General features: G+C 43.3%; 10 protein-coding genes across 10 annotated transcripts; 3 read left to right on the plus strand and 7 right to left on the minus strand.

The window, feature by feature from the left end:
* The first annotated feature begins 341 nt into the window (after nucleotides 1–341).
* On the plus strand, nucleotides 342–1,069 carry F4822DRAFT_423470 (uncharacterized protein). The gene has a single exon (XM_051459979.1). It carries the CDS (start codon nucleotides 571–573, stop codon nucleotides 970–972), a length of 402 nt encoding a protein of 133 aa, XP_051308334.1. The 5' UTR covers nucleotides 342–570; the 3' UTR covers nucleotides 973–1,069.
* Nucleotides 1,070–3,489: 2,420 nt separating this feature from the next.
* On the minus strand, nucleotides 3,490–5,389 carry F4822DRAFT_423475 (uncharacterized protein). The gene is made up of 2 exons (XM_051459980.1): nucleotides 4,964–5,389; nucleotides 3,490–4,917 (listed from the first exon to the last, which is right to left on the minus strand). The coding sequence occupies exon 2, from the start codon at nucleotides 4,642–4,644 to the stop codon at nucleotides 4,150–4,152; it is 495 nt and encodes a 164-aa protein (XP_051308335.1). The 5' UTR covers nucleotides 4,645–4,917; nucleotides 4,964–5,389; the 3' UTR covers nucleotides 3,490–4,149.
* F4822DRAFT_150529 (uncharacterized protein) lies at nucleotides 4,811–5,389 on the minus strand. Its single transcript, XM_051452995.1, has 2 exons — nucleotides 4,964–5,389; nucleotides 4,811–4,917 (listed from the first exon to the last, which is right to left on the minus strand). The coding sequence occupies exon 1, from the start codon at nucleotides 5,332–5,334 to the stop codon at nucleotides 5,023–5,025; it is 312 nt and encodes a 103-aa protein (XP_051308336.1). The 5' UTR covers nucleotides 5,335–5,389; the 3' UTR covers nucleotides 4,811–4,917; nucleotides 4,964–5,022.
* A 195-nt stretch (nucleotides 5,390–5,584) lies between these two features.
* On the plus strand, nucleotides 5,585–6,563 carry F4822DRAFT_423476 (uncharacterized protein). The gene has a single exon (XM_051459981.1). It carries the CDS (start codon nucleotides 5,603–5,605, stop codon nucleotides 6,065–6,067), a length of 465 nt encoding a protein of 154 aa, XP_051308337.1. The 5' UTR covers nucleotides 5,585–5,602; the 3' UTR covers nucleotides 6,068–6,563.
* An 888-nt stretch (nucleotides 6,564–7,451) lies between these two features.
* F4822DRAFT_150572 (uncharacterized protein) lies at nucleotides 7,452–8,826 on the minus strand. Its single transcript, XM_051452998.1, has 2 exons — nucleotides 8,155–8,826; nucleotides 7,452–8,105 (listed from the first exon to the last, which is right to left on the minus strand). Exons 1-2 carry the CDS (start codon nucleotides 8,340–8,342, stop codon nucleotides 7,472–7,474), a joined length of 822 nt encoding a protein of 273 aa, XP_051308338.1. The 5' UTR covers nucleotides 8,343–8,826; the 3' UTR covers nucleotides 7,452–7,471.
* Nucleotides 8,224–9,228, minus strand: F4822DRAFT_150581 (uncharacterized protein). The gene is made up of 2 exons (XM_051452999.1): nucleotides 8,972–9,228; nucleotides 8,224–8,923 (listed from the first exon to the last, which is right to left on the minus strand). Exons 1-2 carry the CDS (start codon nucleotides 8,993–8,995, stop codon nucleotides 8,417–8,419), a joined length of 531 nt encoding a protein of 176 aa, XP_051308339.1. The 5' UTR covers nucleotides 8,996–9,228; the 3' UTR covers nucleotides 8,224–8,416.
* On the minus strand, nucleotides 8,669–10,168 carry F4822DRAFT_150565 (uncharacterized protein). The gene is made up of 2 exons (XM_051452997.1): nucleotides 8,972–10,168; nucleotides 8,669–8,923 (listed from the first exon to the last, which is right to left on the minus strand). Exon 1 carries the CDS (start codon nucleotides 9,945–9,947, stop codon nucleotides 9,060–9,062), a length of 888 nt encoding a protein of 295 aa, XP_051308340.1. The 5' UTR covers nucleotides 9,948–10,168; the 3' UTR covers nucleotides 8,669–8,923; nucleotides 8,972–9,059.
* Nucleotides 10,105–11,158, minus strand: F4822DRAFT_150553 (uncharacterized protein). The gene is made up of 3 exons (XM_051452996.1): nucleotides 11,056–11,158; nucleotides 10,681–11,008; nucleotides 10,105–10,628 (listed from the first exon to the last, which is right to left on the minus strand). Exons 2-3 carry the CDS (start codon nucleotides 10,909–10,911, stop codon nucleotides 10,263–10,265), a joined length of 597 nt encoding a protein of 198 aa, XP_051308341.1. The 5' UTR covers nucleotides 10,912–11,008; nucleotides 11,056–11,158; the 3' UTR covers nucleotides 10,105–10,262.
* A 554-nt stretch (nucleotides 11,159–11,712) lies between these two features.
* F4822DRAFT_441804 (uncharacterized protein) lies at nucleotides 11,713–15,178 on the plus strand (the record flags this gene model as incomplete). Its single annotated transcript, XM_051462904.1, has 6 exons — nucleotides 11,713–12,562; nucleotides 12,627–12,909; nucleotides 13,014–13,360; nucleotides 13,428–13,741; nucleotides 13,832–14,468; nucleotides 14,536–15,178. Exons 1-6 carry the CDS (start codon nucleotides 12,351–12,353, stop codon nucleotides 15,176–15,178), a joined length of 2,436 nt encoding a protein of 811 aa, XP_051308342.1. The 5' UTR covers nucleotides 11,713–12,350.
* A 4,203-nt stretch (nucleotides 15,179–19,381) lies between these two features.
* Nucleotides 19,382–21,725, minus strand: F4822DRAFT_441809 (uncharacterized protein; the record flags this gene model as incomplete). The annotated part of the gene is made up of 9 exons (XM_051462905.1): nucleotides 19,382–19,429; nucleotides 19,616–19,815; nucleotides 19,861–20,056; nucleotides 20,139–20,328; nucleotides 20,389–20,802; nucleotides 20,858–20,885; nucleotides 21,024–21,139; nucleotides 21,170–21,364; nucleotides 21,511–21,725. The coding sequence occupies 9 exons, from the start codon at nucleotides 21,723–21,725 to the stop codon at nucleotides 19,382–19,384; spliced, it is 1,602 nt and encodes a 533-aa protein (XP_051308343.1).
* Nucleotides 21,726–23,493: the final 1,768 nt, after the last annotated feature.

Here is a 23,493-nt window from a genome sequence, read left to right on the forward strand (position 1 = left end):
ACCGGCTTCGTCGGGCAGAAAGGACCTGAATCATGCTATTGTTGCTTTATCTGGTTGTATTGATATAGATTAACGGCTATCCCCGTGGACGATCACTTGCTAGTCATGGATACGGGGGGGTAGTGGGTGAAACCAATACTCTCCTGAGCAAATCATTTCGCCGTGTAAGTGACAAGTGACACGTTCGTTTCGATTGCGAGGGTTGCATTAAATGCTCGGGATAGTAGGATACGGCAATTTCTGCATGAAGAGGAGGGGTTTGCCTGATCCCTTGCGAGAATACCGCCCGGACTCCTTGGCGAGAAAGTCCGATCCCGTGCAGATACAGACTGGCCGATGGCCTTTCCTTGCGCACTATCAAGTATAAATCTGCCATGCCCGAATCACTCCTCTACACATCAAACTACTCATCAACCTCACCCCAGAAAAAACTGTTTACCGCATACCAAACCTTTAAGGTTAGTCAACTGCTACGAGTATTTCCCATTTTACTAATTACATCTCCATAATATTCAGCATGGACGTGACAAATGCCATGATGGACTCGGTGTCAACAAGCATGACCTCAGCATGCCGAGCGTTCGGTTGCAACGAAACCGGTATCGAAAAGGGCAAGAAATGCCCAAAGTGTGGCTGGGAGTAATTGATTGGGAAGGCGCTTACACTGTACCTTGGGAATTGAGTGATGCTCCTTTGTTTCTGAAAACGGTACCTCGCCTCCTCAACTTACCAGAACAATATGATAAGGCAGGTTGGCCACTGGATAAAGATGAAATAGGGAGATGGGAAGATGAAAGAACTTATTCGACAATGGTGCAAGAAGCCGAACAAAATGTTCGCACAGACAACAAACTGTCTCGAATGCTTATCAATAGGGATATTCAGGACTTAGCTGGTATTATCTATCTGTTCATGCAAGGCAAAATGGGCTTCTACGGCAAGGCTTTAGACTATTTTGAGAGTAGGACATGATTTATTATAGGTGTACCTAGGTAATTAGGTAATCATAATTATTAGGTGGCTTGGTTACTTATGAATAATAAATTTATTAAATTAAGCTCAATGCGAATCATTTTAAAGGCGCTGTAGGTAGCTGCTGTAGGTGCTGCTGCAGTTATAGGTGCTGGAGTTATAGGTTCTGTAGGTGCTGCTATGGGTGCCAGTATTAAAGCCCTGGGTACTTAAAGGGATAAGCGCTATTCTTTTTTCTAAGAAAAAAACCGCTCTCCGAAAAGACAGTGGGGAACTAATTCACACAGTTAACGGAGAATTTTTATTGGTTTGCCCCGCATAACCGCTCTCCATCCCCACCCTAACTACCAATTCTCCGTTAAAGTAGAAAGGTAGCAGAGGCTGCTCCACTTAGTAGTCCACACGGTTAGGACCCCATATTAAAATCTAACTGTCGGATAAAGTAGGAATCGTGGTAACTAGCATATTAGGAAAGCGGTAACGAATTAAGTAGGCGGTGACGGGTTGAGGTGGCGATGGATTGGGAAGGCGGTGTCGAATCCGGTAGGCGGTCTCATAGAGGCTAAACCGTTTAGGTAGGCGGTGTCGGTTTTGGTAAGCGGTAAGCGATCTTTGATGTGGGTGGTTGACTCGGGTAGGCGGTGTGGAATTGGGCAAGCGATATTGGGTCCTATCTCAGATCCAGAAGGACCTAGGGAAAGACTTAGAGGTTAAACAGAACCTAAAGAGATAATAATCTTGAATATAGGCCTTACCCCCTTTCTCACAATGAGCCAGCGTTATCTCTTTTAATTCTTGATTGCCAGGACTGGGAGCAGCAGGTGGACCAAATATGTATGTATGCATTCAACGTGGGGGACATCACTTATTAGGCCAAACCACGCCTCCCAGAGCCAGTGCATCGCATGGATATGGAAGTGTCTATCTGGGTTCTGTCAGATCTACTATATTTAGACTAATAACTGAAGAACGAGTGACTAGATACAGTAGGAAATCCATTCCTTATATACTCATTCTTTCCTTCATGTAATTGTTCTGGATCGACTCGATCGCTTTCTCAAAGCTCGACTCAGTCGACTCAGTCGATTCACTTTCTTCGGATAATTGTTATTCATTCCGATCCTTTCCCATAAAGGCAGAGCACCAGCTTTTTGAACTTCTCCAATTAGGACATAACAAGAGGTTAATCGCAAATTCATTACTATAAGCCTAGAGTCTAACACTTTGAAAATGTCATATGGAAGGGTTTCTTACCCAAGATATTAAGATATTGGTTAATAGGAATGTGGCCAAGGAGATCTGCAGTTAAATGGATTAAAGGATAGTCAATAGGATTATGGCAAATGCCAGATGTCTAAAATATATATCGATATCCTTTGTATATAAATAGAAGAAATTCCTATCATCAATAAATGGAGGGAATAATATACAGCACAGCCCCCAAGACCATTATGAATTATATCTTACATATTATATAATAAGTCTATTAAGATTATATCCAATAAAAATAATTAGATAGTTAGGTACATCATTATAGAAGTTATACAGAGCATTTATAAGGTCCTTTCCATAAAGATAAAGACATATTTTGGGGACATTTGCATGCCACCTCGACTCGTAACTGTAGACCATAATTCGCGCGTTAGGTACGATGGCAGGAAGCATCTCGAGATCTTTCAGCCAATGCACAGGCGATTGTCGCCCACTTTTGTCCTGCCAAATCCACGACCAAACTACATTCAAGCCGAGACCATGCACAGCAACAATGCTAGATCGGGGGGAGGGAGGTTAGGTTCGTAGAGCGGGAAGGGGCTCAGGAAGATTCACTTGACTTTCACCGGCTCCTCAGCAGCATCGGTAGGTATATGCTTATATCGATTCTTCGCTATTGGTCTAGCCACAATAAGCCATCAATTCATGGAATCCGGGTACTGTCAAAATGGGGTTAAGGCAATATATTGAGTAACTATAATCTTTTTACGATCTGCGTGCCGTATCCTCCTTCCCTCAATCTCTCAGGGAGAAGCTACTCTTCTTTATGCTGTTGACAGTAGTACATGATATTCAGTACAGCTTCCTTTCTTAGATACGAGGTTGCTAAGAGCTGTGTTGGTGCCTTATGTATATTACAGCGCCTACAGCGCTTCCTTTGAGCCTATCATCTTTCATCCATACATGTGTTGGTGATGGCTTCCTATCAGGATGATACAGGTGTCATAACAGGTACAGACGCGTCGCCAACGATGGAAAAACAACACAACAAGTTGCTTCTGCTTTTCGTGGTCTCGTATCGATGGGGGAACTTGGAATGGAGCCACCAAGCATCCAGGTACGTCGTCCCGTCCACCGCGTGGCATTCGTACGTGGAACTAAGTCAACGCGCAGGTACCTCCATTCTCCATCGTAGGTCCTCTCGCCACGGCCGGTCTGATCATCTTCTGGTTTTGTTCCATCTTTGTATATAATTACGTGGTGACGATGGCGTATAAAAAGAAACGGTTCCGCAATATTAAATGTAATCCAGGAGGACTTTAAACTACTCATTTATCTACTGATTCACATTCAAATACAATCAACTACCTAATAAATGTTTATTAATCTTATTAATTACTTCAGTAATTATAATAAATACCATTTTAAAGCAAGATAATTTAAGAAAAAAGGATTCCTGATACGTACCTATACATCTTCCTATATCGTAATCTTTACCCCTCTTTAGCTACAATATATGTTCCAAGGTTAGCCAATACCCAATCAACCAATTAGCTAGTAATAGCTTCGGATAAACACTAAATCGTAGCCTAGATCTATATCAATAAAATTCATTATATCGCTAGATATAAAATGAACTATCTAGGCTTGTTTACTAGTTTGCCCCGCGATTTTAGCTTCCTAGTCTTCTTTAAACCCATCCCACTTTCGTCGTAACTTGTTAGTATATCAGCACAAAACACACCCTACACCGGCACCTGTGGCAATCGCCCATAATGGGGCCCAATGGTATGCCCCATATTCACCCGTTAACGCTAGCAACGCACTGATGATCACCATCGCCATCTGGTACAGAAACACGATCACGTTTAGGACTTAGGAAGATTGTCCCCGCCGAAGACGTTCCCGATAATACCACTGTCGAGTACGTTCCCCACCACCGAAGACGAGTCCCGCTAACCGCGATTATAAGATACGCAGTTCGGTGTGGAGCCATCGTTGCTGAGAGTTATCTTCGAGGATCCAAAACAAGTCAACCTTGCGCGTCTTGCCTCTATGAAGTGTACGGCTAGAAGGAGCGCCCATCCGTTGTCGGTCGTCGTGTAATCGCCTTCCCGCTAAGTGTAGCGCGTGTGGAAGAACTCCAACGATACCCGGACCTTTCGCGGTTAATATAACATTCTCATACTCCTGGAGACTTAGGTTTTGCTCATAAGGCCCGTCCAAAAATGTCTTGCGAAAGCCTCCATCTCGTTCCGCTATGTTGGAGATAGTACCTCTTCGGTGCATGAGGAATAAGAGCTCAGACGAATAGCCTGAACCTTCTGCGTCGGCAACATTCCACCACGCCACATTCATTGGATACCCCCGGATCATGAAGCGGAAAGGGGCGAAGGGGAAGTAGAGGTAGAAGTAACATCCTGGATATACTTTCAGGGGTCGTCGAAGTTGAACCTGCATCCGAAGGGCTTCTTTGCCTTGCCACACGTTTACAATATTTAAACCATAATATAGGCTGCGAAAGAATCTGAAAAGGGTGGTGAGTATCCAGAAGCCAGATGCGGAATAAATAGTGACCTTTGAAAATAAGTGGTCAATTAGGCGAATGTGCCAGATCAATGTGCCTAAGGCTAGAAGTGAAAAGACAACATGCACTTTCAAAAACAGACCATAATGTATCCGTCGCACAAACCACAAAGATAAGATAGTAAGGGTGACAAGAGCGGATCCAACCTGCTAATTATGAGCCAATGTAAGAAAGTATCGGGATCTCACATACGATATAGCCTGATACAGATATATCATTGTTGTTCTTGGAAAAGGATAACCCAAAATGAATTAGCGCTTCTTAACGTAGCGATTCTTCCGAACCAATGGTGACCAAAGTAATAAGTCGAAAATGGCAGCCCAGAAAAACCGATCAATGGGTTGGTTTTCCCCCCTAGAAACCCCCAAGAGGATGAGAAGAGATATTAAGCCAAGACGAGTAAGGTTATCGGTATGTTCCTTGCGATCCCAGATCAACGGGTATAAAATATGACTCCTTAAAAATTGAGTACATCTCGCCGTAAGAGTCAAGCAGACTCGACGACAAATGATAAGAACAATAAACGCCACGAGGGCAACACCGTATAAAATTGCTACTTCCATAGTCACATACCTAGGGAACACTGGAATTATTATTGCTGGTTACAGTACTTAAATCTACGCTCGGATTTGATAAGACGATTTTCTGAACTAGCAGGAAACAGATTTCTGAACCCTGTATGTTCATTAGCCGCGCGGGTGTAATGTTTCTAAAAGGGGATAGCGCTAACTTAACCGCGCAGTCGCGCTGCGGGCGACTAATCGCATGCTCACAAAGCAATATATAAAGGCAACTTTACATCACACAAATTTTAGCAAGGCAAACACCCAAATGACTCGAGAAGGAGATTCAAAAAATCGCAGGTTTGGCTTAGCCAAAAAGGCTGACGCCTATAGTCGGCTTTTCGCGGCAAATACCGCCGTCATCATTGAAGATCAGGGGCAGTTCTATTTATACACGTCATGTCCTAAATTTGTTCCCGAATTACTCGCTACACTGAATGTCCGTGCGGAGAATAAATTTGAGCCTGGTACCTTCGAGTCCGTGAGCGATTTAAAAAAACGGAGCCCTTCACCTTCACTAGGCTCAGAGTCTTCCTCGACCCTAAGTTCGCAGAATCGACAAGAAACCCCATTAGCGAATCCAACAACGTCTCTCAACCCACGACGAAGACCCTCGCCTCACAAAAATGGAAACAAGCACATTAAAGGAACAAACGCTTTACGAAAAGCGCCCCAGCGACTTCGGGCAAGTGGCGCAGTTGGTCGCTTACTAAAGTCGGATTACTTTAAATAATGTTATTACGGCGGTCCAATAAGATAAAACCGCCAATGCGCCAAAATGCCGTGCGAATATACAGATGTGCTGAAGCCCTCTGTATTTACAGGGCTCTACAGCGCATCTCCCACTACAAATTCAGCGACTAAATGTATGGCGCCTACATCCCTAATAGCGTCTCACAATGCTTTAAGCCTTATAAAGCCCTATAGCTACAGCGCATTGCAGCTTTCAATGCACTATAAGTGCGCTGTAGGGCCTCAAGCGCTATACTGCTTTTATAACACTTCAGCACCCTACTAAAATGCCCTAATATTTACAGCGCTTATAGCCCTGTAGCATGGTGCGAAGCGCTATATTGTAACTTGTATTATGGCGCATTGGCGGGTTTTCGGAAACGGCGCACGGTTATTATTATTAAAGGTGGAACTGGAATTGGATGTTTTGTTATTTTAATTTTATTATATGTTACCTACCTAGGTATTAAAAAATAAAACTTTATATATAAAAGGTATCCATGGATAACTGTCAAACTAAATTTACAAGGCTATTAGTGCCGTAATTACAGCGCATTTCAGTGGGGTGCTAAGACGCGCTGTAAGTGTGCTGTAAACTTAGGGCTCTATAGGGCTTCAGAGTACTACAATTATAACACATTATAGCACCCCACTGAAATGCGCTGTAATTATAGCGCCTTATAGGTACCCACTGTATTGCGTTGTAGGTAGTTACAGTACCTAGGTAGACTACAACGCTCCTATATTTATAACACACTTACAGCACGTCTCAGCACCTCACTATAACACGCCGTAAATACGGCACATTACAGGGGCTACCTATAAAGCGCTGTATTTATAGGGGCGTAAGCACTATAGATCCAACCACTATAATTATAGCGCATAAGCCCCTATAGCCTCCTGTATTTACAATGGGCTTCAGCGCATGACTCCCTGTAATTACAGTAGAAAACGCCATTACATTAACTTATAAGGAGCTAGGCGCTGAAGTGCGCTATTACAGGAAGCTACAGGGCTTCAAGCCCTGTAAGTATAGTGCTCAACTAAGATACGCTATAAGGCCGCTATGGAGACGCTATAAATACAGCGCTCTACAGGGCTTCGAGCGCTATAAATATAGCGCAACATAAGTGCTCACTATGATGCGCCGTAATTACAGGACCACTTCAGCGGGATAGAGCGCTGTATTTATAGGGGGTGAGCGCTATAAAATCTGTCACTAATTCTACCTAGGTACGACGGAACATGCGCTGTAGGGTCCTAAAATTACAGGGGCCTTTAGTGTATGACTCCCTACCTAGGTATACAATATATTACGCCTCCCTTAGCACGATGGTTTGGCGCATTGGCGGTTTTATGCTTATTGGACCGCCGTAGTATTGCAATCTGATTTCAATTTAAACGCTTATATATAGTCTATAACCACTCTATCGGGTTGTGCTTCGTGATGTACTATTTCGTGATGTACTACTTCGTGGTGTGCCACCTGCTTCATCGTTTTACAAAGAGCAGTCAGTTCATTTCCTAAATGCAGCTCGCTTTGATCCCAATCCTCTTCAAACCAGTCTATATTCGATTCCTGAGGGTCTTGGTAGTTTGGGTGCCAAAGGTTATCGATGCCTTGATCTCGAATTAGGTCCCTAACCCGGTAAGGAGATTGAGTGACTGCAAAGACTGATGAGCCTTTCCTTAGGACTACATCAATCGTCGAGTCCAAAGAAACAATGTGGACATCGAACGTCGATGGTGGAAATCCTGTATTATTCCTTGAGTCCGTACGCAATCGACGTGTGCTGTACCGGTCAGTATCGCATCTGTACCGAATTTCAGCTCCCTCCAGCTTTTTTTGTAGACTGACGCAAGCTGGCCCCGAAGGAACGCAGCACATGAGACGTACGCGAATAGTAGACGAGTAACACCTTGGCAGTTCGGTTAATTCGATATAAAACAGGGTCCCAACTATTTGATTAGCAATAGCTTGTAAATATTCATTGCCGTACATTTCTCCATTGTACTGGACTGTAAGGTTCTGAGGAGAGCTTTGACTAGTTAGTTACCAGGCGGATAATAATGGGTTTTCAGACAAACCGTTCTTTGTAATATTGAGTGATAGTATTGGAATAACGCTTCCCCTTGTGCTGTATATTGACCGATGCTCCGACGTGCGATTGAATTTCCTCGACGCACCACTCGTCTCTACCAAATACCACACGTTCAGGCTTTTTGAAGTATCCTCCTTTAGCACGTATGCCTTCAACATTCCTCGCGCCTTTCATACTGGAGCACGCTCCAGCTACGCAAGTACATTCCAAGGGCGTAATAGGCTCCAACCCCTTGGCCGTAAATCGTCTCAAAGTAGTCGCGCAAAGGAACTGAAGCCAATCCAATACAAGATTGCAAGTCCTTTAAAAAAATAGCCAAGCAAGATCTTGTTGGATATAGGGACATCTAGGATAAGAGTTCGTCTAGCAGCCGTCGGCGGTCGGAGGAATACCATGCGCGTATTGATGGCTTGGCAAAGGGGGCAACGAGGGATCTCAAATCGGCATGGTTCGTAAACGGGGCCTATGGCCCGAACGCACCGCTCACACACACCGTGCCCGCATGTTAAGACGGTGCAAAATTGCCTAGCTAAGCAGATAAGACAGGAGGCCTTACTGAACTTGTTTCCGAAGAAGCTCGATTTCTTCAAAGAGTCCAGATGGTGACTAAATGCCGACTTGCCTTCCTCCTCGGTTAGGATCGCTATATCGTAGAATGTTTGCTCGATCTCCTTCCCCAGAAAGTTGAGGTCCGGGGTTCGGAATAGAGGCTCAAGGTCCTTTCGGTAAATAGCGTCATATATCGGCGAAAAACCCTAATAATAATCAGCCCAAATATCGAACTTACATAGAAGGAAACCTACGATGCCCGCACTCGGGATAAGCATCTGCAACAAGGGCTGAAGCGACAACTTTGCTTAGCTCAGCGTATTGGTCCTTTCTGGTCATACTTCACAATCCCTCGATATGGTCTTTGTAACTCTTTTTGCTATCGCAACCCCTAAAAGCTAGGACGATGTTAAACGTTTCCGTTCGGCGCAGGGAAAAGTGTATTATTGCTGACTTAATGATCCGCTGTAAGTGAGAGGCTGAAAACACCCATTTTGACGCAAGTCTTCGAGCGATCATATCTTCATTGTGTTTGAATATCAAATTCGTGACTCCAGGATAGTCGGGGATTAGTTGGATACTTTCAAAACACTTCTGACACATCTCTATCGAGTCAGCCTTTGTATGAGGTTTCGTCGGGTCTATTATGTGTTGTAGCTTTGTAAGATAACGTAGTAGTCTATCGAAGAATAGCTGTGGGTCGCCTTTCTTGTTAAATGCGTTGCTAATTAAAAGAAGGCGAGGTCTGTATCTTATATCGAGACAAGAAAAGCGAATCCAAGGAGACAATAATTCAAAAACGCTTGAGAAATCGGAGAAATCGTCCACAAATATGACAACAGTCTGGCTTATAATCCCTAGCAATCGGGAAAATAACTTGATAGTCGAGTCGAACGAAGTCGGAACTGAGTTACCGTTTTGTATCCAATGAAATTTTGAGCCATCGGCAACCCCAACACGTCTCAAAGGCTTCGGTGGCCAAGCTGAATCGATGATGAGAATTGGCCTCTCTTGGATCCGGGCCTGGTGAAGGTTGATCGCGTCATTCTCCTCATTGTCTACGGAAAGATTATGAAGTATTTTCTTCTTGGAAGTGTTCCCAATCATATGAATTATTCCGGGGACTCCATCTTTAAGTGTATCAATAGACGAATAAGCTGAGCAGAATTCTTCCGAATAGAGTTGATGGGGCACCGTCGAAGTGATCGCGAGCCGAAGCCAAGGTGCCATTTTTTTCAATGATGGTCTAGCAGATTTAGGGAAGCGAGGGCATTATAAAATAGTGAGGAAGACAGGAAACTGAATTTTGTACATACTCAAATTTCTAGGGGACCCAAAATCCGTTTTCTGAGCCACCCACTCTATAAATGGCGACAAGAAATTTCGTCTGGGTTTTTTTTTTTTTTTTTTTGGCGTCGCCACGCATCATGAGTTCACGAACACGTTCCAAAATCCCAAAGGATGGCGAGGCTAGTAGCAGTACGAACCCATTTGCCCTATCCGAATATCAAGCCTGGGCCGCTACTGAAACTAGACGCCGAGGCACTACATAAATGAAACGTACACTCTGTGTTGGGTATGCTCGACCAGAGTCACTCTCTGCTTATTGTGTACAATCGTAATCGCTGCAACCAGTCTTCTCTTAGAAGGGTTGAGGGGGTCTCGCACAACCTCAAAAGCGACTTGTCCATAAGTGAGATTCATCACCTCCCCAGGCCGAAACCCTCCGATACCAGCGACGAGAACGGCGCCATGAAAGGCTATGCGTGTCTGTGGAGTGCAGGGGATGTGCCTTGCTTCTTTCCAAAGCGTCCCAAGTAAGACCATTATATCTTCCGGCGTCATTTCCTTCTTCTCGAAGGTCTGTCGGCGGGTAAGATTGTGTTCTATAGACGCCCCTTCCCCGATCCACTGAGGAATAAGAATGAGCATGATGCGAAGTCGGCAATCGTGGCGGGCTCACCTTGAAAATTTCATACAAAGGCCCATGGCGGCGTTTTTTCGCAAATAAAGACCACTTGTCCCTATTTGCAGGATCTTCCCTCCTCTTCCGCTGAAGGACGCCAGCTTCGGCTTTCCCAATCAGTGTTTTCCACATATTCTCAGTTGAAACGGCCGAATTGAGGCCCCGTATCTTCTTATATTCTTCGGGTCCGAGGCAGGGTCGTTCGAAGGTAGAATTCTCGATGTACATGGCAAAAAACTCGCGTATATAGTATGAGACATCATCACCCTCACAGAGGCTAATCCAAATACTATCGGGATCGATATCATGAACATCTTGAAAGTAACTACAACACACGTTAGTTGGTATTAACAATATATGAAGAGCGCATACATCGTCCAAGCATCCCATAAGCGATCTCGTTCCAACTAGGTCTTTGGGGCGACTACGCGAGAGTCACTCAAGGGCTAGCTCCTGAATTTCTGGCGAGCTTCTTCGCCTCGCTGTCGCTATAGTTCTAGGTTGCCGGCGATTGCGCGTCCGAACCGCGACTTTACTAGACGTTCAGAAGTCACAGATCTTTTAGAGGGTTCTAGCGACATTCTTCCAGGGGAAAGGAGAGTAAATAAAAAGAAAGGGCGATTGGAGAGGGTGAGGAAGTATCAGAATTCGAGAAAGTAAAGGAGGGAAGAAGGCGTTATAAATGACGCGTATATGATACATTACGCATATTTATAGAGCAAATAGTGGTTGAGCATGGGTGAGATCCTGATCTTGCAAAATCAACTTCCAAATGGAATACAATTTTTAGTTTTTGATGCTCAATAGAAATGTACGTGTCGGACAAATTCGGTATCCACACAATGTTGTATGGGCTATATTAATATACTGTTTACAGAGATTTTGCGGGAAATTCACACTTAAAGAGAATATTAGCCACATTACATGTATCTAAGTAGGTAGGTTTACCCGGGGTATACCCAGGTGCAGTACCTAGGTACCTAGATCGATGCCGGGTGAACCTGTCTTAGGGAATTAGATAAACAATCATAAAACCTTCTGTCGATATCAAACATAGCAATATCAAACATAGTGACCTAAATCTTTAATATTAATGATATTAAAGATTATAAACAGAACACACAGTCATAAAATATTAACACATTGTGTCTCTTCATTCATCGGTTACAGTTACATACAATATTTTAACATAATTTAACTTTAATCTTATTGGATAATGGATACTCAGGTAAGAATCCATGCAGCTATTTTCAACTTCATTATCAACCAAATCCGGCAGCGTCAAATCCCACTACGTTTTCTCTGTACCGCTAAGTCGGTAGTTAGGGTGGGGCGGAGAGCGGTTTTGGCTGATTAACGTGCACGTGACTAGTACGTATGAGAAAGTTCGCTTGATCAGATATTGGAAACCGCATTCCGTTTAGGACTCGAAGTCTCGCATATTCAACCACAAATTAACGACGTCACCCCCGTCCGCTCAACCGCAAGTCGACAATGCCCCCCCAGTCGCCCAACAGCTGTTTCGTAAGTGACCTTGCAAGTCTAAGATCACGATGCTATTGGCTGTGCGTGCCTTATAAAGCAGCACCCAGGCCGCTCGCTCATCTCCAAACACCCACCGACTTTGTTTCCCCTCTATCTAGTACCATACTACGCAGATTGTTATAATGACACTTTTAGAAGCGAGGGACACGCCCGACCCTTCGGCGCACTTAGGAAAGTCGCGGTTCGGACGCGCACTCGCCAACAACCTAGAGTTACAGCAACAACAAGGCGAAGAAGCTCGTCAGAAATATAAGGGCCAGCTCTTGCGGGGTTCTCGCCTAATCTGTCCGAAAACCGAGACAGAACGGGAACGTCTGTGGGATGCTTGGGCTGTGTACGCTTACCCATCTCTACCCTCCTTACATAGCAGCACTCACTGACGCTCAGCGGCGCCGCAGCTACTTCCGAGATGTTCAAGGGATCGACCTTGACAGTATCTGGATCTCCCTCTGCGAGGGCGCCGGTGTTACCAGATATATCCGCGAATTCTTCGCTATGTATATCGAGAATTCTACCTTCGAACGACCCTGCCTCGGGCCAGAAGAATACAAGACGATACGGGGCATTAAGTCGGCTGTCTCAATTGACGGAATGTGGAAAGATCTGATTGCGAAGGCTGAGGCTAGCGTTCTTAACCGAAAGAGGAGGGAAGATCCGTTAAATAGGAATAAATGGACTATAGTGACAGGCAAACGTGCTCGCGGACCTATCTACGAAATTAGCAAGGCCCGGCCCCAGTATTGTCGTTAATTCCGCATCATCATTCCCATGTCTAATTCTTGCAGTGGATCGAAGAAGGCGCATCCGTGGAACATAACCTTACTCGCCAACAGACCTTTGAGAAGAAGGAAATGACGCCAGAAGATGTTATGATGCTACTTGGAACGTTGTGGAAACAGGCCAGGCACATTCCCAGCACCGCACGAACACGCCAGGCCTTTCATGGCGCCGTTCTCGCTGCCGCTATCGGAGGGTTCCGTCCTGGAGAGGTGATGAACCTTACTTATAGGCAGGTTGCTTTTGAGCTTGTGCGGGACCCGCTAGACTCGTCTAAGAGAAGGTTGGTTGTATCAATCACGATCCGCCACAACAAACAGCAGGAGAATGTGATCCAGCGGAGCCAGCACAGATTGTAAGTCTCATCAGGAGTCCAGCTTATTTTTTTTAATTTTTTTTTCAATGACTGACTGTTGGTACAGGGTCGCCTTCTCTATTACAGTGATCCCTTGTAAACCTATTTGCCTAGCTAGCCTGTTGGCAGCCCGGGCGATCACTGACCGGGCCTTTGACGCAAATTTCCATTCTCTTGATGATATGCTCAACCGGCCCGAACTTGGTGATCTGGATTCTTTGCCTTTGAATTGGGCGCTCGGTGTCGAGGACAAGCAAATACTCCCTATTTGCTATCCGACGTATTGGGATATGTGGAATCGGACGCTTCAGGTTTGCAGCCTGCGGGATGACAAGCAACGACCTTACTCCCTTCATGTCGGTGCTGGAAGCCGACTCTCTAGTGAGTCTCCGCAACCCCGCATGAAGCCGAAGCTAATATCCAGCGTCTTCAGGTAGTCTTGGGGAGCCAGTGCGGAATAACACGTACTAGGGAACACCCGCGACGTGTTCCTCAAAAGCTACCAAGCACGCCATGTCGCCCACGACTTGGTCCAGATTGCGTTTGGTCAAAGTCTACCGGAGAGCAATGGCGCCCTTTTTAATTCCTTACGGCGCTCCTTCCTACAGCGAGACCCTGATGCTCCACTTTACCCTACCGAAGCGGACCTAAGAGCATTCGAGGAGCGGCAGGACATCCGTGATCTTCGTGCCCAGTACCAGCAGGTCGCGACGGAGAAGTCGGCAGATCATCCGGATGCGAAAAAGATAGCAGCCAAGATCCACTGTATTAGACACACCCTGTCTAAAGAGCTACTTGAGAAGAGGAGAACAGAGTGGTTTCGTGACTCGGACAAGCTTCGGGCATCTGGGAAGGCGGTTTCTAAGGCACCTGATCACGATGTTAATCCGTTCAAGCCCTTCGACCCGAACGGTGCATCGGCCGCCGAAGCGATCGGTCAGTTCATGCAACTAGACGAGAGCGAGTATGAGCAGGGAGCCATCAGGCTTGTCGATGTGTACTCAGCATACCTTCGAAGACGGCCTACTGAGGTTGCTGCACTGCTTGATACGATCAAAAAGGACGAAGGTTGCACCCAAACTGATAACGCTCTACAGGAAACTATCAAGTAGTGAAGCTCCCCACCGGTGTTTATTTGGCTGTCGTAGATTCCCTAACCGCGGGAATCTCACTAGGCACAACAAAAGGGTGCACTTCGACAAGGGCGACTTCGATCGGCCTTTTCCGTGCCCGGAATGTCGCCGCTTAGGCAGCCCGGAGTACATGATTGTGGGGCCGATGCACTGGAGTAATCACGCCGAAACAGCCCACGGCCATGCGCATGCCCCTGACATGCCTACTGGCCTGGAGGTCAGGCCAGATATTCTCTTAGTCGATGTGAGCTTCGGCCCGGAGAATGGGCGCTGTCATATATGTGATGACATTTTTAGAAATGCCGGTGGCTTCGTTAGACATTTCAGAGTCATACACCTAGCGAAGCAGAACTTGTTTGAGGCGGTGTTTTCCTGCCCCGAATGCGTGCGCGAAAAAGTCGAGCCTACCCGCATTGATAATGTAACTAAATGGCAGGCTCATTTGGTTGACGCTCATCAAGGCGGCGGTCTGTTTGGCCCACTACATTCCCTACGCGAGCCACGACGACAACGACAAAAGCGCTCCCGGTCTACCGTCGCCGCCGAGTTCGCTCAAGGAGTTGAAATGCCCACATTTGGGTCGGTAGATTGGCCTCCTGAAGGTTGGTTTATGACACAATACACCAAAATGGTTGATATAGAATTAAGGAGTATGTCACAAACTGGTTTAGGGACAACCAATTGAGCCATAAAGCAAACGCTTCCCAGTGACCAATTGGTCACTGTTCCTCAATTCTGTATTATATGTGTTACCCCGCAGTCTGGAACGTAACAAAAAGGGAACCGAGAACTGTCTTTGGGATATTTAAAAGAGATATATAAGTATTGAAAATAAATAAACAAATAAACATAACCTTTAAGAAATAATGGATTAAAGGTTATAATATATTAAAAAAGTATATTTTATATAAACTATAATAAAAATTATATATTTAATATTATCATTTATATAGGTTCCTTTAGGACATTATTTTATATTAGCGGCCTAAGCATATATATAGGATATTTTACGGTTTATAATAATCCATTTATTGGGGCTCTTTAAGATATTAAGGGCCTTAAATATCTGGTTAATGCCAAGGTATAAGCCCAAAAGAAGGTCCTTGGAAAATATATAAATATTTCTATAAAAGTTTATCATTTTTTTGAAATCCCGCTTTATTTTATTCGTCTTTCTCATGCACAACTTATTTTTTAATATTAAGGTATATAAATGTGCCTATCATGGAATTACATTTGACAAAGCTGGTTTTATTCTACTTGATAGTTGAGGCTTTCAGTCTTATATTAACCCCTATTACTCATCTCTCCTCTTACAATTCCTTAACCCCAAGACTGCCGCTACAACAGGACGACACCTGTGGAAATCCCTCCAACAATATTTCAAGCACGAAGACATCCCCTGAAGCACTACCCACAAGCAGTCGTGATATATTTAAAATACCAGCCTCTACTCGAAATGAAACGTCAAAATCTTACATACACCATACAACAGAGAGTACTTTCGTCAGCATACATGTCGCCTCACCTCCCCCCCTAACGTCGACAAGGAGCCAGAATGAGTCCAATTCGATAAAAAGTGGAAGCTTTTCTAACATCGCTAGCATACCGACGTCTTGTATATCTTGTCCTTCAGCAAGTGCAAGAAGCAAGGAAACGTCCACATCGCAGAGTTTATTAGTGGGAACAAGTACCATAACCGACTGGGTCACCTTCCGAAAGCCTGATGTGACAAGCACAATTGTCGTATGGGTGACCGCCGGTGGTAATGTTTGAGAGATGTGCTAGATAGAGAGTGTAAAAATGGCGTATTTGCGGTGTTTGCGGAGTGTTCACGAAGACTTTTATCTAATAGCAGCTATTCACCTTAATAAATAAATATATATATTATGAACTAGTTAAGGGATGGATATGTAACAAGGATGTTGAGTCCCAGACCAACCTTAATTCCAAGAGATGAGTCAAGAGGAAGAAAGGGAAGTGCAACATCATATGACATGTTACGAACCAACAAATAAGGCAACCACCCTGGAGAACCCAAATCACCTACTTATAGACTGGGGTTGTTTGTTGAAGTGTTTGTAGCATCGAGAAAGGGGGGGCATAGCGCATCCATCGTAGGGTAGCCAGGATTGCAATTGGTGCAGCCGTGGTACGCGGTAAAACCAAGGTCCAGCCCATTCATCATATCGCACTGGGTGACGTCCCGGTTGTTGAACATCCTCGTCGTTTACCGTTTACGATCTACGGCTTGATAGCTTCTTTTATCAGGTTGGTATTAAGGAGGTTATGCACGTTATATATGAAGCATCTTCTTACTTACTGCAAATTGTTTATTTATAAAGTTGGTCCTAGAATTAGGCTATGGTCCTCATTTCGCCCCTTCGTAACGTAACGACATAACGGAGGCGGTAGTCGAAGAGGTGCCGTACCAACAAACGGACGGGCTGGGGCTTTGGTGTTCCTTGGTGGCCGTGGAATTCTATAGCCGATATGTCCCTTTGTCCAGAGGGTTGCGATTAACGAAAACAGCAATAGGTGTGTACTTAGGTATGGTGTATTTAGCTTTCGAAGTGAGGCCCGTTTTACGTTACCATGTCCGAAATAGCTATTCATGGTTATTCCGGTTAATCAGAAGGGGACAACTTTCCAATACGGGGACGGGGCTGGGTTATTACTTTACTACGGTGAAGGCCAACGTACTACAAACGTACCTAAATATAGCGACGACTGGCCCAATAGAATAGGAACCAGATACGCCCGGAACAGGTGATGGGACCACCTTGCCACCTAAGCCTTGTAGAAATTTTCTCTGCTGCGACTATTTTCTCTCTCTTCTTACTGGGGGGTGAATGTGACAGGATTGATAGTAAGATTCCGATAGAGGATGACGGCCTTAGTATGAAGAGTACCTGGTAATATGTTACTTTATAGGCTACGATCCTGACAATCTGGATATGCTATTATAAATGGCAGGGACTGTCATGTGATATGCCACGTCGAGAGTAAGGACTTATTGTCGAAATAATAATAAAAAGGTATATAGATATCTGATTCTATGTCTCTATAATGAAAATAATCTTTGAGCCTACTATTTTAGCTCGGAGAGTGGCCTAGGGGCTGTAAGGCCTTGGACGAATAATATCTTTTGATTTGATCATAGTTATTGTTATGTTTTGGCATATAATTACTTATTACCTTCAAATCCCCTATTGTAGGCCTGTGGGTAAAATAAGGGTATAATAATTATGATACATGTCCAGGTAGATAAACCATTTTTGGTCTAGGCCAAGATCGTCCCATTTATGGCATCAAAAGATGGGATTTGTACTGTATTCATATTATATACCTATTTATACCTAAACTTCTTTAGGTATTTATATTCCCTCGTTTAAACCAACACATAGAAATTCTGAATGTTAGGTACCAAAAGTAATTATAGTAATAATTATCCTATATAATGGAGAATATTTAGCTAAAATAAAGCCTTGGAAAGAATGTACCAAATTTGTCTGGCGCTTTGAAGAGAATGCCAGGTATGGGAGGAGCTTCTGTAGCAGGAAGAAAAGAAAACAAAATTAAAAGCTGATATATTATTAATTCTTTTTTTTTTAAAAAGGTGATAAGAATTTCTAACCGAAAAACCTAATTATATAGCTCCTTTTACTACATTATAAAGATGAGAGCAAATAAGGATATATTGTTTATTATATTTAATACAGTTTCTTTGACTTTTCTTAACCCTTGTCTCTTATACATATAATAGAGCCCCTTCATTTGGAGAGGAACCTTGCCGAATAGCCGACAAGTATATTTACTTTCCTTTCAAGTAACCTTCCCTTTACCTCTACTATATCCCTAATAGAAACAACAAGGGATGCTTGGCCAAGGGTTTATGCGATGGTATGTGCCCGATGTAATGCAATATTTGCTACTATTTGTTACCATAGTAAAGTCCTTCCCAAGTCTAGCGCGACCATACCTAGGTACCTAAGCTTAGTCAACCAATATACTTAATTTTCAAATTTGGCCTTAATTACTTACCCATCTCTAGTAGGTATGCTTCCGACCTACGTGCTTCCCTTCACCAATGCTTCCTTTGGCTAAACTATATATATAGATGTTAAAGTTCCTATAATCATATTTCTCCTGAACTTGGGTGGCCGAGATAGATAAGGTAAGAAAGCAAAGTAGGGTAACTAACAGAAATCATCGTAGTGTGATGCCGCCGCGAGCACGATCCGACTGTAAAATTTGGAGTAGCCCTACAACAGCATCCACACCGCGGCACCGGTCGCGGCCAAATTATCCGATGACGTGGGTTCGAATAGGCCGTCACTTAAATTGATGGTATGTATGGAAATAGGCAACATCAGTGCTAAGCAAGCCAAGTGGCAACTAGGAAGTATGTTTTTGTGAATTTGTATATGGCTATGGTCTCAATCTCAAGACGGGGCCCGTGAATTCAAAAACAGGCATATAAGAGAATATCTTACTAGCACAGCCAGTTTCCACTACTATTACATACCTTTGTTAATAAAGCCGACGCCTTAGTAATTAATTACTTGCCTTGATCTTCTTTTCGATCTTAAAATGACTTTGCTTTAGGACCTGAATAACGTCCAAGGTTAATACAAAACAAGAACCGGAAAAAACTATATTAAAAACTATATATTTTATTAAACCTTTTTTGATATATTTAATTAATTAATAATTAATTATAATAATCTAAATATTTTCATGGTTAATAAATTATAATGGCTGATAATTCGAAACTTCGATTCCCAAACGAAATCAATATGATGATTGCTTGCGATATAGGCGACATTGGTATGCTTATTGTTGCTGTGCAGAATGGATTGCCGGTGCCGGATGACCTAGTCGACATCTAAACAATACAGTCGGGACCCTCGTTACCGCTAACTAGCATAGCTCCCTAGTCCATCCCATATCATTAGCGAAAAATCGGCTTATACGCCAGCGTTTCGTTGACGTCGACCATACCTTCGTCGTCTTTTTCGGATGCTGTGTTCCCTGCAGCAGCTACCAAGTCGAACATAGAGCTACCGGAAACCGGGTCAAGGTCGGAGATGTTCATGTCTGCATCTTTCGCGCTATTTACTATCTCCTTTTCATATTCGGGAACAATGCCGAACTGATGTAACGTCTCATCGTAAGTGAGCCACTTGCCGAGCTTCGTAATCCGACAAGCTAGCCACAGGATTCTCTCCTTGCGGTCGTCTGTCATAGAGGTGACTTCAAAATACTTCTCATCATTGTCGATCTTATCGTTGCTGAACCAATCTACTGGAAAGTACTTATCTACCTAGATAAGGCCCTTCATGGCAAAATCCTCTGGCAGCGGACGAGGGGCAAGTTCTTTGTCCTGTCTAGGGAACTGTTCATCATGTATTTTATGATGTTCTCTACAGGAGAGGAGTAGGGAGTTGAGTTGGAGCGAGATTAGTTTCCAGGGGATTGTCTTCTCAATGAAGGACATTGCACTTAGGTAATATGTGAGGTGAAATATGAAAACCATAATGACGTGAAGAAATGGGAGGGTCTATAAAATGTTCTGTTAGTTGAAAAGACCATTTAGACCTATGAATACCACTTATATTAAGGTCATCTAATCTGCACAAGACGACGTCACAGGTGCCTTCAAAGAGCCTTAGCGCACCTTCTTCTGTCCTACTTGGCTTATATAAGGCCAGGGAGTTTTCAGTAATCAGCTCGGCTATGTCCTCCACATGGGGGTGGAATCCCTTTAGAAGAATATTATCTTCTTGGCCATATGACAAAAGGGCACAGCAGTTCGAGACAGCGATATAGTAGCTATTTCTGTCTTAGTATATCATAGCCCATTTAAAGCACAATTATAGGGGTCAAACGCACCCTGATTCCATCCACTTCCTAGTGGTTCGGCCAATATAGTTATCTAACATACTACAGAACTTATCAACTGTTGGAAGGAAGTCGTCGGTGTATTTATTGCTAAACAAGATCCCATGCGCCTTTACGAAGGCCACATCAATCGTGATCAACCGAGAATGTTGAATATTAGTGGGGTCCAGAATAGGGTCGAATAGAGTCATAATTGACTCCCGTGTTGAGCTAAATGGAATGGGCATGCAAAGGGATTTAATATAATAATATAGTTGTTGAAGGGGATCTGGCTGGGCAAGGATTGCAAGATGATGATAAAGTCTTCCTGTAGTAGGTGTCTTATTAGACGCTTTCGAGTACCAGTACCGGGACACGGATGTCCAAACCTCTCTGTCCTGGATATCATTGTCTTCAATTGCCATTCTATATCATCCATTGTAAGCATTCTGCAAGGACTATTCTACCATCCTTTACTGACCTATATCTTCCCAAATCTCCTAAGCATTCTATTCATGTATCTTCAAAAGCGGGGACCGTTTTATATAAAAGTGTCATCATTGAATATGCCAAGTAGATGAAGGTAAGCATATGCTCTAAAGAATGAGGTAGGTGATGGCGTAGTAGCTCGAGGAAGGAATGTATACCATGCCTCCATATCCTCGCCGGCATGGCATATTTAGACGCTAACCGTCTCAGCACCTGGCTAGCCGACGGATGTTGCGAGGCGAGAAAAAAATCGTGATGCTCATGAAGCAGCGTCCTGTGTAGTGCGATTAATGCCTGCCACTACTCGTTGTTGAGTTTCGTCTCGTTTTGTGTTAACTGGGCGTTATCGACCTCGATACACTTATGCTCCACCATAACAAGCCCTGCGTATATGCCTTTAACCTCAGTAATCAACTGTTCTTGACTAATTGGTCGGGTTTCTGGTTGTTTAATTAGTTTAAGAGATTCAGAATCTTCCTCTGCAGGCGGGCTAGGGTCCCTAGATTGTCTTGGGGCTGGAGCGGGAGGGGCCTTTGGCCGCGGTGAAGCGCCGTCCGGGTTCAAAAGCGTGCCCGATTGTGGAGCTGTATCTACCCTTTACTGGGTGTCAGCTGGCTGAGATAAGGTGATTGAGGCAAAACTTACCTTCTCGTGGCCACAGTGCTACCGGTTCTAACCTCTCGAATAAATAAAGAAACGTCTTTTTGCTCTAAGAGATCCTGATGACGTGATTGCAGATGATTTTGTATCCTATCATTAATGGCAGGAAATTGGTCTTCACAACCTGGGAAGGGACACGAAAGTTTGGAGGCCTTTCGGAGGTAATTTGTGAAGGAAGCGGCAACGTCTTTCTGAGGCATTCTGACAGAAATAAAATACTATATAGTCTAATAAGATATTGTAAATGCTAGATCTATAAGAGGTAGTTTGATAAGGATAGCAGATCTTTAAAAAAGAATATAAGTATTTTTGCTATATAAGATTTATTAACTTGATAAGGAGGGGTCAGTCAGAATGAATTACCTATCATTTACCTATGAGAAGTATTGCAGCAGAAACCTTTATAGATTATGGGGGTAGCAACGTTGGGGATGGCATCGGGAGTTGCATATGAATGAACCTGAATGGTAATATTAAGGGTCACATTAAGTTTGTTTTAAAAAATGATAAACCCAATACATAATTTTAATCCCCACATCGTAATGTAATTTGGTAACTGCCTATAAAAAATTCAAGTTTAAAAATTAACATGAGAATTGAATAATAAAATAGGTACGAACCAAACAGCATAGATATATTCCTTCTCTGTTTGTACCTTTGGGATTTAGGTGTTTAGGGGTTTAGTGTGTTGTTCAGTATGTTTGGTGTGTTTAGTTGTGTTTAGTGTGTTGTAAGTGAAATGGTTATAAGCAAATAGGTGTGCAAAATATGGCTTCCCACTTAGGGTTGTGGTATAATTCTAACATTAGTAACAAAATCTAATGTATTGACTGAATTGGACATGACAAGGAGGCATTAAATTTATGGTGGGAGGTATAATAGTAGGAATATGCATGTTAGGGATAAAGAATAGCCTAATGGTCAATCTATTTACGCATTACCAAAGAATAATAGAGGTAACCCTGGTTTCTTACAAGTATGATTCTGTAAGTTTTCATTGAAATAATTGATGAGGTTCTGGATAACATCTATTAAAAAGTTCTGGGAACCGCGAATGCTGCTCCTTTAATGTTTTTCATCCGCATGAGGAGCCTTGTAAACGGTTCGTGGATAGATTTATGTGCGGTATAAGCAAGACTAAAATTTATTGTATATTTCTGGCCTCTTTTAGACAAAAGTTGCCTTATGGTTTGCGGCCGTGGTTCGCATGCGGCTCAACGGAATACCCACTACCTAGGGAAGCCCACCACTCCCAAATGTCCTGGCAGTCAACCCAGCCGTCTCTACTCTTTTGACACTGATATATTCTCAACAGCGCAGTATTGTCACGACTCAATTGCAACTAATAATCAAACCAATGTCTTTCTCATGTATATTCTATCCCTTCTATAATAATCATTCAGGCTTCGGTGTAAATACCAAATTCCTAATTCATAAATAATAGAATCTTTTGTTGCAAATGACATTATAGGAAATTATAAAGGCAAATATTGTAAGAGTCATAATCTTGTTGTTGCAAATGATTGCCTAAAAGGTGTTTAAAATAAGCAGATTATTATAAATAATTAAAGGTGAGAATAAGATAAGATTATCCCTATATATAAATATATAATATCTTCAAGTAAATAGTTAATATTATCGTACCGGTATATTCAGATTCCGAAATAAATATAACATTATATAAATCCGCCGAAACCCTTGAATGACTCAGCCTCAGGATAAATTGCCAGGGAAACAAATAGCAACAAAGCCCTAGACCCTATTTGCCTAGGACGCAACAAAGATAGTGATATGCCGTAATGCCCGAACCTAAAGAAAAGGTAACGCGGCTCTCTACGAAATGGGGCGAGTTTAGATGTAATTTTAATGTGCGTCTACGGGTCACATGTATAAAATAAGGATACTATCCTATAAACACCTGCAGGAACAGGCTTTATCTAACCAGTCCGATACTGATGTTGCTTACGT

Source organism: Hypoxylon trugodes, assembly GCF_022578975.1.
Source record: "Hypoxylon trugodes strain CBS 135444 unplaced genomic scaffold F4822scaffold_21, whole genome shotgun sequence".
Classification (NCBI taxonomy): domain Eukaryota; kingdom Fungi; phylum Ascomycota; class Sordariomycetes; order Xylariales; family Hypoxylaceae; genus Hypoxylon; species Hypoxylon trugodes.